The following is a 16410-nucleotide window of genomic DNA, read 5'->3' on the forward strand; positions in this document are numbered from 1 at the left end:
GAAGGCTTTAATTTTTTTTTTTTGTGGTTTTTGGCCGGGGCTGGGTTTGAACCTGCCACCTCCGGCATATGGGACCGGCGCCCTACTCCTTGAGCCATAGGCACCGCCCCGGCTTTAATATTTTTATATGTGAAGGATAACGCTGTAACAATTAAGCAGGACAAAATTTAAGATCTAATCTTTGCCACTGAAGAGCTTCTGTATGTGATAAGGAGTGCCAGTAAGAGGTGTGCGCTTACAATATTGTGGTGATACATTTATTGTATTGAGGGACTTCCAGGTAGGATTCAAAGAGAAAGAAACGCATCCGGAGGCATCGACAGGACCTGTAAGCTGTATTTAATAAACACTGACTGGACACACCAGAAATGAAAGAAGTAGGATGCAGACAGTAAGAATTGGAAGAAATCAAATACAAACGTTAATTTTTACCACTAATCCTAACTACCAGAGAAGTACAAAATTTGTACAAGTTATACTTTATAATGAAATTTTGATCCCTTTCAAAAGGATAAAAACCTACATGCATACTGCAATTAAAGTTTTTTTTAAATTGTGCTTAACATCAGAATTTCCCTAAAACAGGTTGGCAAAATATCCATACAACATCTATTCTTCCACACATATATTCTCCATTAAGGATTTCCTAAACAGTACAAATACTTTTGAGCCCAACCGGTGAGCAACCAATCCATTGTCGGCAACTGAATATAAAACGCCTCCAAGCAACACTGTAACTTTTGTGTTAAGTCCACTTCTCCATGAAAGTCCACCTTATTTTCAATCTGGCTTATTATAAAGTTCTCTTCAGAACTGTTTATATGTCTTTTGTCTGATCATCTTCTTCTAGTTTCCTGATTTCATTTTTCAAACAGTTTATAGTTTCACGACTTGCTTTTAATCTCTCTTTAAGCTCTGCAATTTCAAAGCTTGTTTTTTTCTTGGCAGCTTCTAATTTTTCTCTAGTTTTCACTTCAAGTTCTGCAACTAGGAAAAACAAATACTTTTATGAATTATTTAATTTTTCTTACATGTCTAAAATGACACAGCATAATAAATATGCCATTTCCTTTGTCAGTGTCTCCATGACGCAATGTGGACAACTGAAGATACATAACATTAACCGTGGGCTGGCGAGCGGTGGGAAAAACAGGCTACCTTGACTTCCTCGGGAGAGTGCTATGTTGTCATAGCTCACAGCAACCTCAAACTCTCGGGTTTAAAAGATCCTCTTGCCTCAGACTCCCGAGTACCTGAGACTACAGGAGCCCATCACAACCCTTGGCTATTTTTAGAGATGAGTCAAGCTGGTTTTGAACTCCTGACCTCAAGGGATCCTCCCACCTTGGCCTTCCAGAATGCTAGGATTACAGGCTGGGCCACTGCACCCAGCTGGGGAAATAGTTTTTGAATTCCCAAAAGAAATCTAAGATGTTTTCTACAACTAAGAATGAGGTTCTGCTGACTAACTCACAGTTAAGACTTTAAGTCATTAATGTCCTTGTTTTTCACCATATACATACTAATTTGGAAATAAGGGGGCATATATATTGAAAAGACATCAGCTAATAGGAGAGCTAAGTGAAAGTATTCTTAAATTGATGTATAGATGAAACTTACATAAACAAAAATCACACTATCAAAACAAGACCATATCTTTTTTCCAAAAAATGTAGCATTAACCACCCAAGTTTGAATTCCAGCTCTACTACTTACTACCTGTGACACTTTAAGTTATTTCATTTATGTTCATTTCCTCATTTATAAAATAGAGATTATCATGCCAAACACCTTATATTATTTCTTGAGAATATTTTACATGAATTAATATATATAACCCCAGAATACTATCTGGTACATAAAAAAAAGCTCTATCAACTATTAATATGACAACAGAGGAACATTAAATGATACTTGAAACACTGTTATGTAACAAATTACTGAAGAAAATGTCATTACTACAAAACAGAATACATCTATTTATAATGCCACTTGAATATGTAGCAGCATGTTTTACAAAGAAAAATGCCTGCTTGAATCCAACATTTCTATCTTGTGGTCATTTTAGGTAATTGCTGCTGCTATTAGAGTAAATACTTTTTTTAGGTGGTTAGTAGCTGGAAGCAGGATGGTTTGGTGGAAAAAAGGCAATTTTAAAATCAGAAAGATTTTTACTCTTACAATCAGCGCTTAAAAATTAAAAAAAAAAAAAAAAAAAGAAAGAAAGAAAGGGAAATCAGAAAGCAGAAAGACTTGAGTTCAAATAAGCCCTTAGTCCCTTTTAGCTGAATGCTGACATCTCTTAAGTCTCCCTTAATATCTTCCTTTATGAGATATGGTTAAAACTAGATATTTCTCTTAGCCGGGTGTTGTGGCGGGCACCTGTGGTCCCAGCTACTCGGGAGGCTGAGGCAAGAGAATCACTTAAGCCCAGGAGTTGGAGGTTGCTGTGAGCTGTGTGAGGCCACGGCACTCTACCGAGGGCCATAAAGTGAGACTCTGTCTCTAAAAAAAAAAAAAAAAAACTAGATATTTCTCAGAGGATTTATGATGACTAAGTGAAATAAATACATGTAAAGCATCAAGTACATAACACATGATGAACATTAGTGAGCACTTTCCTTAGTATGCTCAGGACTAGTAACTTGCTTTTTGTGATACATTTTTGTAACACAAACGTTATGTTGCAAAAATGATCCGTATTTTTTCTTTGTAATTTCTTTCACTGCTTTTATTTAAAAAATTATCAAAGGTAGCAGTTTCGAACCTGGCCCCGGTCAGCTAAACAACAGCTAAACAACTCCAACAAAAAACAGCTGGGCATTGTGGCAGGCGCCTGTAGTCCCAGCTACTTGGGAGGCTGAGGCTGTGAGTTGCTGTGAGCTGTGACGTCACAGCACCCTACTGAGTGTGACATAGTGAGACTCTGTCTCAAAAAAAAAAAAAAAAGTAGTACATACGTAATAGAAATTAAAAGGCTGAAAAGAATAGATACCAAAAAACTATCTTTGTGCACTTCTGCCTGGCCTCCCCAAGTGCAGCTTCTTTTTTTCCTCTCAACATAAAAGGCATCTTATTACACATATTGTTCCGCACTGTGCCGTTTCACTCCATTCCGTATCACAGAGTTGTCTCTTTACAATGAGCGTAGAGGAGTTCACTGAATGTATCCAACCCATCTATGGACGTACATTTAGAGTATTTCTGTTTTTGTTATAAACATTGCAATAAAGTGTATGTAGTACATAATCACTTGAGTAAAATTAACTTCTATAAGTGGAATTGTTAGGTTAAAGAATACATGTACTTGTAATTTTTGAAGAATGCCAAGCAACTCCTAGCAGGATCTATCAATTTCTAATTCCACTGTCATTATGTCTGTTACCCTACTGCATCAACTTTTTGGTCTACATCTGAAAGACTAAAAACAGCGTTTCAGGCTTGGCACCTAACTCAGTGGTTAGGGCGCAGGCCACATATACCAGGGCTGGCGGGTTTGAACCTGGCCCAGGGACTGCTAGACAATGATAACTACAACAACAAAAAAATATCCGGGCTTGGCTCCTATAGCACAGTGTTATGGCGTTGGCCACATACATGGAGGGTGGCAGGTTCGAACCTAGCCTGGACCAGCTAGACAACAATGAAAGCTGCAACAAGAAATGGCCAGGCATTGTGGCAGGTGCCTATGGTCCCAGCTGCTTGGGAGGCTGACGCAGGAGGATCGCTTGAGCCCAGGAGTTTGAGGTTGCTGTGAGCTGTGACACCACAGCACTCTACTGAGGGTGACATAGTGAGACTGTCTCAATTAAAAAACAAAAAGCAGATTTATAGAACAGCCTTTTCATAAAACAGTGTTACTTGGTGTATGTAAATAAATGATGTTTTGTTCAAAAACATAAAAATGTGGGCACTTGAAATTTAAGAGAAGTTTCCTTTATGAATTGGGTACATTTAATACATTTAATGGTATGAAGAGGAAAGATCAGGAAGAGAAAGTGACCAATAACAAAGTATGATAAAACAGTAATAAGTAGTGCTTTTTACCTTTTCAAACCTACCATACACTTATCTGTTTTATGGTTATGACAAAGTAGGCTAGGCAAATATTTTTGCAGGTGTAGGAAATAAAGCATACAAACTTTCAGTAACCACCAAGTGACAAAATTATCATATCCAGACCTTTCAACTCTTGATCACATGCTTCATGAAAATGTAAACAAAACATGGCAATAACCACCAAAGGTTAGACAGCACTCTCTCCTCCACCCCTTCTTTTATTGCATCATTTTCAGCGCACAAATATACTAGTTTATTTTCCCCATGTAAACAATACCCTCTGGACTTCCTATCCTGCTTCTCCTTCAAGGGCAAAAGCTCCCTTCACAGGCAAGCTCCAGGCAGAGTAGTCCATGGTGCCTTCCCATATTTCTCTCATCTGACTGTCTCTTATCCTTTCAATTGATCTGTCCCTACAGTTCTCCTTGAATTGTTCCACCTCACTGTTATCCAGGGTCTTGGTCCTCTTCTTACTGGAGCTATCAGCAGTCCTGAGCAGAGCTGATGATGAGTTCTTGATATACTTTCTTCACTTGGCTTTCAGAACATCACAAGCACCTGTTTGTCCTCTCTCCATATTTGCTGTTCTTTTTTTTTTTTTTTTCCAGACAGCGTCTCAAGCTGTCACCCTGGGTAGAGTGCCATGGTGTTACAACTCACAGCAACCTCCAACTCTTCGGATTAAGTGATTCTCTTGCCTCAGCCTCCTACAAGCACCCGCCACAATGCCGGGCAATTTTATTGTTGTCATTGTCATGTTATTTTAGCTGGCCTGGGCCAAGTTCCAACCTGGCAGCACCGTAACCACTGCACTACGGGCGCTGTGCCTTGCTGATCATTTTTAATCACCTTTTGCTGGACATCTCTGTGACCTCTAAATGTTAAGAGTGACCACACTCAGTCCTTGGACCTCTTTTCTAACTTCACTCACTCCTTTGATGATACAGCTTGTTCTCACAACGTATAATTCTATTAATTTCCAAATTTGTATCTTCAGCTAAACTTCTCCTTGCATATCAGACTGGAGGGTCCAACACCCCCCCTTCAACATTTCTACTTACCATGTCTTACATCTGACACGTCCAAAATTATGGTCTTGATCTATCCCCCAAAGCCTGTTTTTCCCAGACTTCCCATCTCTACAAAAAGCAATGAATTTTGGAGGGTTTCTCAGGCCTCAAACCTTAAAAGTCATCCTTTGCTCATCTTTCTCTGACACCTCAATATTCAAACCATCGGCAAATGCTATTGTACCTATTATCATCAAGGTGGCATTTGGGTATTCACCACTTGAGCATTAATATGAAATTATGTGTAAAATGACATAGGTAAAAATATGAGACAAACTAGTTCATAGTAAACAAAAGTATACTTATGTTCTATAAAGTTCTTCATGTAGGTTTTTGTTAGTAAAGACTAGTAAACACAAAATGATTTAAAAAAAAACACAAAATGATTGAGACAGGCTAAGCAAGACTAATGAAATGCTATACAATAAATAGTATTTCAGAGAACGTGAAAGGCCATCTTTTACCTTTTTGAGAGTAGGTATACTTTGCAAACAATTTAAAGCATCCCTCTTACATGTTCTATGGTGACACATACCTTGTTTTTTAACAGGTATCATTAAAACGCAGTTTAATGCCCACTAAATCACACAGTCTTCTCACTAGTATAGAATACATTATTTTTTAGGATTGTGAATACATGATACTTACATTCTGTTTCATGCTTGTAGGCTCCTAATGTTAGCTGACGAGATGTTGTTAATAATTGTTGCATCATTGCCGTTGGGTCTTGAAATATCTTATACAACGGGAAAAAAATACAATTAACTTCAAAATTCTCCAATGTAAAGTGCTTTTAAAACTTTCATTATAAAATCTTCTTACCATTTCATCATAGAACTCTGAAACCACTGTCTTTTTTCCTAGCATTGCATTAGTGTCTGACTGAAACAGTTTTAGTAAGTGATATAGGGTTACCTGTGAAATAAAAAGACATCACATCCATAGAATGGTTTTCATCACTACTGTAAGACACTGTTATTTTCTTAAATTCGAGACTGGCATAAGAAGACATATCAAATTCACAGTCACATGATCCTGTTTCAACTTATTGAGTGGCAAATCACTCAAACTCTCTGTACATTTATTTTCCTATTAGGTACCATCATCTATTCACCCCTACTTAACATCAATGTTCAAAGAAGGTAAATAAAAATCTGTTCAAACATCTCTAGACAATAACAATATATAAAAATAACAAAAGGCCAGGTGGCTCATGTCTGTAATCCTAGCTTTCTGGGGGGATGAGGCAAGTGGATTGCTTGGGCTCAGGAGTTGGAGACCGGCCTGAACAAGAGCGAAACCCCATCTCTACTAAAAATAGAAAAACTAGCTGGGCGTGGTGGTAGGTGCTGGTACTATCAGCTACTCAAGAGGCTGAAGCAAGAGGACTGTTCAAGCCCAAGACTTTGAGGTTACTGTGACCTATGATGCCACAGCATGCTACCCAGGCTGACAGTGAAACTGTCTCCCAAAACAAAAGATGGTGTACCAACAATATGGAAAGGGAGGTGGGAAATGCACAGAATTCTACCAAGTAACTCTGAAAATAGGAGAGTATAAATTTAAAGCTAACAATCTTGATAATTTTCTGGAATAGACAGAAAGCAGATGAGATTACCAGGAAGAATAACCTGTAACAGAGAAAAATCACAATCTGAAAACTAATGGAAGAAAACTGCATCAGAAGGAGGAGTCAGAGATCTCAAGAGTCCCAAAGAAGGTTCAACCTCACAGGTGGCAAGTTTCAAAATTAAGAATGCTACACTGGAGCTGAGCCTGTTGACCTTCCTTTGTTCTCCCTCTAGTCACAGACAAAAAAAATACTCCCCTTTGGTACCTAGAATTTTCACCCAACCATCAAGTGTGACAGAAAAATAAAGACATGTCCAAATGGGCAATGGCTCCAAAAATTTATTTCTCAGGTAGTCTTTCTGAAGGAATTCTTCCAGCAAAATAAAAAAATAAAAAGAAGAAACTTAAAAAGGACCATCTGTCATCACTAAGAGTTTAAAGATATGTTATCTAAAGTTCTGAAATCCAAAATCAAGTGTTTAAATGTATGAGATGCATGGGAATAATTTCTAGAGGAATTAAAACAGGTCACTGTCAAAAGATAATTTTCCTGGGGAAGGGATTAGAGATGAGGGAAAGATATTATGGGTTGATTTGTATCCCCCAAAAGATATGCTGAAACCCTAAGTTTTAGTACCTATGGATGTGATCTTATTTGGACATAGGGTCCTTGTAGATGTAATTAAGTTAAGATGAAGTCATTAGGTTTGGCCCTAATCCAAAGTCTGGTATCCTTAAAAGAACAGAAGAGACACAGAGACAGGAGAGAGAGAGATAGAGCCACATCACAATGAAGGCAAAGACTGGAATTACGCTGCCAAAAGCCAAGGAACAACTGGAGGCTACTAAGAGCTGGAAGAGGCAAGGAAAGCACCTCCTCCAGAGGCCTGGGAAAAAAACATGGCCAATACCTTGACTTCACAATTCCAGAGCTATGAGAATAAATTTCTATTTTTTTAAGTCACAGGAAATTAAGTACTAGGAAATTAATATAGGAGACTTTCACTTTTTATTTGAAAAGTCTTCTTTTAAAACTATGTGCCTGTCTGACTTTTGTTATTTATTTATTTTTTGAAGACAGAGTCTTACTTTGTCGCCCTAGGTAGAGTATATCACAGCTCACAGCAATCTTAAATTCTTGGGATTAAGTGATCCTCTTGCCTCAGCCTTTCAGGTAGCTGGGACTATAGGTGCCTGCCATGATGCCTGGCTACATTTACAGATGTGGTCTCACTCTTGCTGGTCTCGAATTCTTAAGCTCAGGCGATCCACCCACCTTGGCCTCCCAGAGTGCTGGGATTACCAGTGTGAGCCACCAGGCCCAGCCTTAATTTTTATAATTGAAAAGTTTTTTCTTATGGGCAGCACCTGTGGCTCAGTCAGAAGGGCGCAGGCCCCATATAATGAGGGTGGCAGGTTTGGGCCTGGCTCTGGCCAAACTGTAACAAAAAATAGCCAGGCGTTGTGGTGGGCACCTGTAGTCCCAGCTTCTCAGGAGGCTGAGACAAGAGAATTGTCTAAGCCCAGGAGTTGGAGGTTGCTGTGAGCTGTGTGATACCACAGCATTCTACAGCCTAGGAGTTAGAGATTGCTCTGAGCTGTGACGCCATGACGCTCTACCAAGGGTGACAAAGTGACACTCTGTCTCTAAAAAAAAAAAAGTTTGAAGACAGATGTCCCTAATTTTTAGCAGTGTGTTAACATTTGGGGGGCTGTATTACTTTATTTTCTAAGAGTGAAGAAAAGCTGTCTCATAATAAGGTTAGCGCTATAATGATTTTTTTTTTTTTTGGCAGTTTTTGGCCGGGGCTGGGTTTGAACCTGCCACCTCTGGCATATGGGGCTGCCGGTGCCCTACTCCTTTTGAGCCACAGACGCCGCCCAGCTATAATGATTTTTTTCATAGGTGTATATTCAATTGGGGTGGGTGGTGACAGATGAGGACAGAGGTAAGGCAGCACATTCTCAAAAATGAAAACAGAGCAATCTTACAAAGTTAAAAACAGCTTCTGCTCTCGTCACATCCTGGGCTTCTCCTTTCTCCTCTCAACATCTGCTTCATTCTGCGCTCTGCTCTCCCTAAAGGACTATTCTCACTGGGGTCAGGCACAGCTTCTTATCTTTGTATCCTTCTCAATCCCTTAAACAGTTATTTTGCAAATAATGAATATTTAATAATTTCTGGTCAAACAGAATATAAACTCTGTGAGAGCGTTAAAGGACAACAAGAATGGTAAGAGATCTGAAAACCCTATCACATGAGAAATATTTAAATGAACTATGGATATTTATTCAGGAGAAAACTGAACGTATGAACAGCTACCAGTAAAAAGTTTAAGAAAATGTAACAGGAAGTAACAGCTTTCTTAAAGAACAAGAACTACTCCAAACCTGAAGAGGATGTTTCACTTAATGACAGAAGTTTATCTTCAAAAGGGGAAATACACAAGCCCAAACCGGATTCTCATTTGAGAGACTGCCTAAATAAATTCCTCTGTAGGAAGAGTTAAGGATTACATCAATGGGGCCCCAAATCTCACTGTGCAACAAAATCACCAGAGGTGCTGGTCCCACTCCAAACCTACTGAGTCAGATTCTCCAGAAAAGGACACCTAAGAGTTTGAGTTCTTAAAAACGACCTCGTGTTTCTCATGTGCCAGTTAGGAAATGGTTCGCTGAACCTAGATGACACTCAACTCCTTTAAAAGCACATCCACAATCCTGGGTGACATAGGAAGATCCTGTCGCTATAAAAATTTTTTAAAAAATTTGTGGAGCATGGTACACATCTATAGTCCTAGCTACTCTTATGGCTGAGACAGGAGGATCCCTTAAGCCCAGGATTATGGTGAGCTATGATTGATTGTGCCATTGAATTCAAGCCTGGGGAGCAAAGCAAGATCCTGTCTCTTAAAAAAAAAACAGGCAACCACATATACAGTTTATTTATTTATTTATTTTTGGAGACAGACCCTTGGTAGAGTGCTGTGGCATTACACTTCATGCAACCTCAAACTCTTGGGCTTAAGCAATTCTCTTGCCTCAGCTTCCCAAGTAGCTGGGACTATAGGTGCCCACCACACCACCTGGCTATTTTTTAGAGACAGGGTCTTGCTCTTGCTCAGGCTGGTCTTGAACTTCTGAGCTGAAGCAATCCACCTGCCTCAACCTCCCAGAGTGCTAGGATTACAGGCGTGAGCCACCTTGCCCAGCCCATCTATACAGTTTAAAAAATGGAACCATGATAATTAGTGCATAAATATTTGATACTAATAGAATTAGCTTATTCTAACAAGATGAAAATTAGAAGTGATGAATTAGCCCCTAAAGTGAAGTGAACTCCCAGCCACACAAGTGGAATGAGAGAGCTGTAACTGAGTTGTGACCTGCTAGGTTTTTTTTTTTTTATGGCTTAATGGTTTTAATCAAAAGAAAATGGACTAGAAAAGACTGAATGCAAATACCTGGGTTAAAAAACAAGCGCTGTCACAATTAACTGAGTGTTTTTGAGCCCATGATTTGACTTCTGAGCCTTGGGATACTCATTCCTAAAATGAGAAGATCATTAAACTCACAAAGGTACTGAAGGATCAAAGTGAAAGCCTGGAGGGATTTTTTACATTACCAAGCAATAATCTGATAAGAAGAGATCAAAAGATGAAAAAGTCAGTGGTTACAAATACTAATGAAAAAGATATAAAAAAAAAGCTGGTAGTATTCATGGCAGCTTAAAAAAGCAAAAAGTTTGTTCCTAAGAGTTTAATTTCTTTAAAGCATAGGGACTCAACTTGTTACTACTAACACCCAAATAATATTAATGAAATTTAAGTGTTGTTTTGCTAGTAATCATTTGACTTCCACAGTTTCTTTCCAATATATGTTCATATTATATCCCTTCTTTCCACACTTAAGAAAAGCACTTCACTTAAAATTGGAAAACTGGGAGGCGGAGACAAGACGGCTGACTGAAGCCAGCTTTCCACAGAGGCTCCAGTCCAGAAGGAGAGTTAAAAAACAGAAATTTAGCAAGTAACCTGGTGGATTTCAGCTGCACCAAGAGAGAAGATAGAAGAATGCACATCAACCCCGCTGAGGTGAGCTGTGACCCCAAGGATACAAACAAAAGGTACAAAATCCATCACCAAGTGAATGGGAGTCCCCTCCCACATGAGAATGGCTCAGAGTGCCCCACAAACAAACGAGCAGAGAGACTCCCACTACACTCCACAGGAGAGACCCTCTAAAAATTGGACTTACCTCCCCTACTAGGGTGCCATGGCGTTTTCCTGCCAGGCCTAAAACTGTATAAAACTGCATATATTCTCTACCTGCAATTCTGAGCTTCCAGGACTCCCCTCCACTCTCACTCTGAGGTCTGGAGGCCTGTCCCCAAGGAATCCAGATTCTTGGGTGCTTTCTCGAGGGGTGTGGACAGGGCCTAGACTGCCGCTGGTCAGTGCTGATTCTGTGGCATGGGAGTAAGGAGAGGACGGTCGCCTGAGAGGGAACCACACCAGAGTGGCGGTGCCCTGAGGCGCAGAGCAGCAGCCATTTATGGCAACAATAGGGCTCACTCCCGGATATTCCGAAGCCACACCCCCTGTCTCCCTGGGCAACCAGAGGAGGCCAGGCATCTTCTCAGGTGGCAACACTGCGGAACAGATCTGGGACTGAAACACAGGCCCTGTGAATACAGGGTTTGCCTGAGGTAGTACTGGCCTGGGTGGAGTGCAGGAACTAGAAAACGCACGCACAGAGCCGGGAAATTCCCAGGGCAGGAATGACGCAGAGGACCGCTTTACTGAGCCTAAGATACACCTGGCCCTCAAGGGATCGTCAGTCTATAGACAAAGGAAGGCAGGAGGCTAGAACTGACAGCTAACCGAATGAAACTCTGCAGGAGCAAAGACAAGGCCTGAAGCGCAGGCTCTGGGAACTCAAAACAGCTTCTCTTCTGCAGGGGAATTTGGCAGGGACAGAAAAAAATTCCCACAAGGTTGTTCTGTTCTGTTCTGTCGGTAACATCAATCAGGGGTGGGGATGGAACTGAGTGAACACCCCCCCAGCCTCCATCAAGTGCCCAAGGTCGTCAGGCCTCACCACCCCCTGCTGGATAGGCAGAGTGCAGCGGCCTAGCTGAGCAGAAATAGATTTCTTTGTGATTCAGGCAGGTGCAAACACCTGGAGAATCTGTTCACTAGAGGTAACTGGGTCATAGCCCTGCAGGGTTATCAGTGCCTGGGTGTGACAGAGATGCAAGGCAGGGAAGGAGGCATCAACCTTCCCAGATTAAACTATTTGCTGGGTGAATCCTCCTGACTTCACGGAGCATCGGAGCAAGTCATATATGAGTTGCCACCAGATCCCTGCGATCCAGTTGCCAAAGACCTTTTAAACTCTCCCACCTGTGACAGGTGCTGACTGAGACAATTGATTTGGAACTTTTGAACTGAGCCAATCGCCCAAAGACTATTCAAGTGGTGCCCTGGGTATGTGATTGTAGGAAGGTTTGATTTTCCTTTTCCAATTGTTGCCTGTGGGGGGTGGGGTGACTTAATTACTGGTATTTCTCCACAGCTGAGACTTCAACCAAGAGTAACTGTTTTACTAGGGTCGAACAGAGACCAGCTGAAAACAAGACAGAACCACTTAGCCCCAACACACCAAACAGGTCCCCAGTTTCTCAGGCCATAGCACTGTATGGGTCCTCGACAAAGCTCCAGGGGAAAAAATCAAACAGTGTAAAATAATCATGGGGTGGAATCAGCGGAAAAACTGGTAACATGACTACCCAGAACAGATCAACCCCCCCAGGAACGATATGGCAGATGTAACTGAAGATCCCATTCATAAACAGCTGGCTGAGATGTCAGAAATCGAATTTAGAATTTGGATTGCAAACAAGATTAATAGAATGAAGGAAAATTTGGAATTAGAAATTCGAAGAGCAATTCAAAAGTTGGAATTAGAAATTCAAGGAGAAATTCAAAAGTTGTCTCAAGAATTTAATGAATTTAAAGACAAAACCACCAAAGATCTTGACACATTGAAGCAAGAATTTGCAGGCCTCAAAGAACTGAAAAATACAGTAGAATCCCTCAGTAACAGAATGGAGGAGGCAGAAGAAAGGATTTCTGACATTGAAGACAAAGCCTTTGAACGCTCCCAAACTCTCAAAGAGGAAAAGAAATGGAGAGCAAAAACGGATCATTCTCTCAGGAGCTCTGGGATAATTCGAAGAAGGCTAATATCCGCCTCACTGGAATCACTGAAAGCACCCTCACAAGGCACAGAGGCCCTTCTCCATGAAATTATGAAAGAGAATTTTCCAGACATGCCCAGAGATTCTGCAATTCAGATAGCAGACAGTTTCAGAACCCCAGCACGACTCAATCTGGATAAGACATCCCCCAGGCATAATTAACTTCACTAAAGTAAATATCAAGGAGAAAATTCTGAAAGCAGCCAGAAAGAAATCCATTACGTACAAAGGGAAGAATATTAGAATGACTGCAGATCTCTCTGCTGAAAATTTTCAAACCAGAAGAGGGTGGTCATCAACTTTTAATCTCCTAAAACAAAATAACTTTCAACACCGGATCCTGTATCCAGCTAAACTGAGTTTCATTTATGATGGAGAAATTAAATACTTTAATGACATTCATATGTTGAAGAAATCTGGCATAACCAAACCAGCTCTTCAGGATATTCTCAGACCTATCCTTCATAATGATCAGCCCAATCCTCTACCACAAAAGTAAACTCACTCAAAAACTTTTGATCAAACTCCAACTTCCACAGTGACGAAAGGATAAAAATGTCCACTGGACTGTCGAAAAACTCGATACCGAAAATTTTACCAGACTTATCAAATATTCTCCATTAATGTGAATGGCTTAAATTGTCCTCTAAAGAGGCACAGGTTAGGTGACTGGATACAAAAACTCAGGCCAGATATTTGCTGCATACAAAAGTCACATCTTACCTTTAAAGATAAATATAGACTCAGGGTGAAAGGATGGTCGTCCATATTTCAGGCAAATAGTAATCAGGAAAAAGCAGTGTTGCAATTCTATTTGCAGACACAAGAGGCTTTAAACCAACAAAAGTAAGGAAGGATAAGGATGGTCACTTCATATTTGTTAAGGGTAATACTCAATATGATGAGATTTCAATTATTAATATTTATGCACCCAACCAGAATGCACATCAATTTATAAGAGAAATTCTAACAGACATGAGCAACTTGATTTCCTCCAGCTCCATAATAGTCAGAGATTTCAACATTCCTTTGGCAGTGTTGGATCAATCCTCCAATAAGAAGCTGAGCAAAGAAATTTTAGATTTAAACCTAACCATCCAACATTTGGATTTAGCAGACGTCTACAGAATATTTCATCCCAACAAAACTGAATACAGACACTTCTCATCAGCCCACAGAACATACTCCAAAAGCGATCACATCTTAGGTCACAAGTCTAACCTTAGTAAATTTAAAGGAATCCAAATTATTCCTTGCATCTTCTCAGATCACCATGGAATAAAAGTTGAACTCAGTAACAACAGGAATCTGCATACTCATACAAAAACATGGAAGTTAAATAACCTTATGCTGAATGAAAGCTGGGTCGGAGATGAGATTAAGAAGGAAATTGCCAAATTTCTGGAACAAAGTGACAATGAAGACACGAATCATCACAACCTCTGTGATACCGCAAAGGCACTCCTAAGAGGGAAATTTATAGCACTGCAAGCCTTCCTCAAGAGAACGGAAAGACAGGAAGTTAACAACTTAATGGGACATCTCAAGCAACTGGAAAAGGAAGAACATTCCAACCCCAAAGCCAGTAGAAGAAAAGAAATAACCAAAATTAGAGCAGAATTAAATGAAATTGAAAACAGAAGAATTATACAACAGATCAATAAATCAAAAAGTTGGTTTTTTGAAGAGGTCAATAAAATAGATAAACCTCTGGCTAACCTAACCAGGAAAAAAAGAGTAAAATCTCTAATTTCATCAATCAGAAATGACAAAGACAAAATAACAACAGACTCCTCAGAAATTCAAAAAATCCTTAATGAATATTACAAGAAACTTTATTCTCAGAAATATGAAAATCTGAAGGAAACTGACCAATACTTGGAAGCACGTCACGTTCCAAGACTTAGACAGAATCAAGTAGAAATGTTGAATAGGCCAATATCAAGTTCTGAAACAGCATCAAACATACAAAATCTCCCTAAAAAGAAAAGCCCGGGACCAGATGGCTTCACGTCAAAATTCTACCAAACCTTTAAAGAGGAACTAGTACCTATATTACTCAACCTGTTCCAAAAGGTAGAAAAAGAAGGAAGACTACCCAACACTATGAAGTAAACATCAACGTGCTCCGCAAACCAGGAAAAGACCCAAGAAGAAAATTATAGAACAATATCACTAATGAATATAGATGCAAAAATATTCAACAAGATCCTAACAAACAGAATCCAGCAACACATCCAACAAATGACCAAGTCGGTTTTATCCCAGGATCTCAAGGCTGGTCCAATATCCGTAAATCTATAAGTATAATTCAGCACATAAACAAATTAAAAAACAAAGACCATATGATTCTCTCAATTGATGCAGAAAAAGCTTTTGACAATATCCAGCATCCCTTCCTATCAGAACATTTAAAAAAAATTGGTATAGAAGGGACATTTCTTTTTTTTTTTTTTTTTGGTAGAGACAGAGTCTCACTTTATGGCCCTCGGTAGAGTGCCGTGGCCTTACACAGCTCACAGCAACCTCCAACTCCTGGGCCTAAGCGATTCTCTTGCCTCAGCCTCCCGAGTAGCTGGGACTACAGGCGCCCGCCACAACGCCCGGCTATTTTTTGGTTGCAGTTTGGCCAGGGCCGGGTTTGAACCCGCCACCCTCGGTATATGGGGCCGGCACCCTACCGACTGAGCCACAGGCGCGGCCCAGAAGGGACATTTCTTAAACTGATAGAGGCCATCTACAGCAAACCCACAGCCAATATCGTATTGAATGGAGTTAAATTGAAATCATTTCCACTCAGATCAGGAACCAGACAAGGCTGCCCATTGTCTCCACTGCTCTTTAACACTGTAATGGAATGTTTAGCCATCGCAATTAGGGAAGAAAAGGCGATCAAGGGTATCCATATAGGGTCAGAAGAGACCAAACTTTTGCTCTTCACAGATGATATGATTGTATATCTGGTAAACACCAGGGATTCTACTACAAAACTCTTAGAAAATGATCGAGGAATACAGCAGAGTCTCAGGTTACAAAATCAACATTCATAAATCGGTAGCCTTTATATATACCAACAATAGTCAAGCTGAAAAAACAGTCAAGGACTCTATTCCATTCACAGTAGTGCCAAAGAAAATGAAATATTTGTGAGTTTATCTAACAAAGAAACGTGAAAGACCTCCATAAAGAAAACTATGAAACTCTAAGAAAAGAAATAGCTGAAAATGTTAACAAATGGAAAAACATACCATGCTCATGGCTGGGAAGAATCAACATTGTTAAAATGTCCATACTACCCAAAGCAATATACAATTTTAATGCAATCCCTATTAAAGCTCCACTGTCATACTTTAAAGATCTTGAAAAGATAATACTTCGTTTTATATGGAATCAGAAAAAAACTCAAAAAACCAAGACATTACTTAGAAATAAACACAAAGCAGGAGG

General features: G+C 39.9%; 1 protein-coding gene across 2 annotated transcripts in view; it reads right to left on the minus strand.

Annotated features, from left to right (window-relative positions):
- Positions 1–320: 320 nt before the first annotated feature.
- The window catches only part of YEATS4 (YEATS domain containing 4), a 28292-nt gene continuing 12202 nt past the window's right edge, over positions 321–16410 (minus strand). The window contains exons 5-7 of one of the 2 annotated variants that reach the window (XM_053585518.1): positions 5952–6044; positions 5778–5865; positions 321–987 (exon numbers count right to left, since the gene is read on the minus strand). In XM_053585518.1, coding sequence (XP_053441493.1) covers positions 818–987; positions 5778–5865; positions 5952–6044 — 351 coding nt within the window. In that variant the 3' untranslated portion in view covers positions 321–817. The remainder of the gene's footprint in view (positions 988–5777; positions 5866–5951; positions 6045–16410) is intronic. The other variant, XM_053585519.1, reaches the window with a different exon arrangement.

The sequence above is a fragment of the Nycticebus coucang genome, chromosome 3, assembly GCF_027406575.1.
Source record: "Nycticebus coucang isolate mNycCou1 chromosome 3, mNycCou1.pri, whole genome shotgun sequence".
Lineage (NCBI taxonomy): Eukaryota > Metazoa > Chordata > Mammalia > Primates > Lorisidae > Nycticebus > Nycticebus coucang.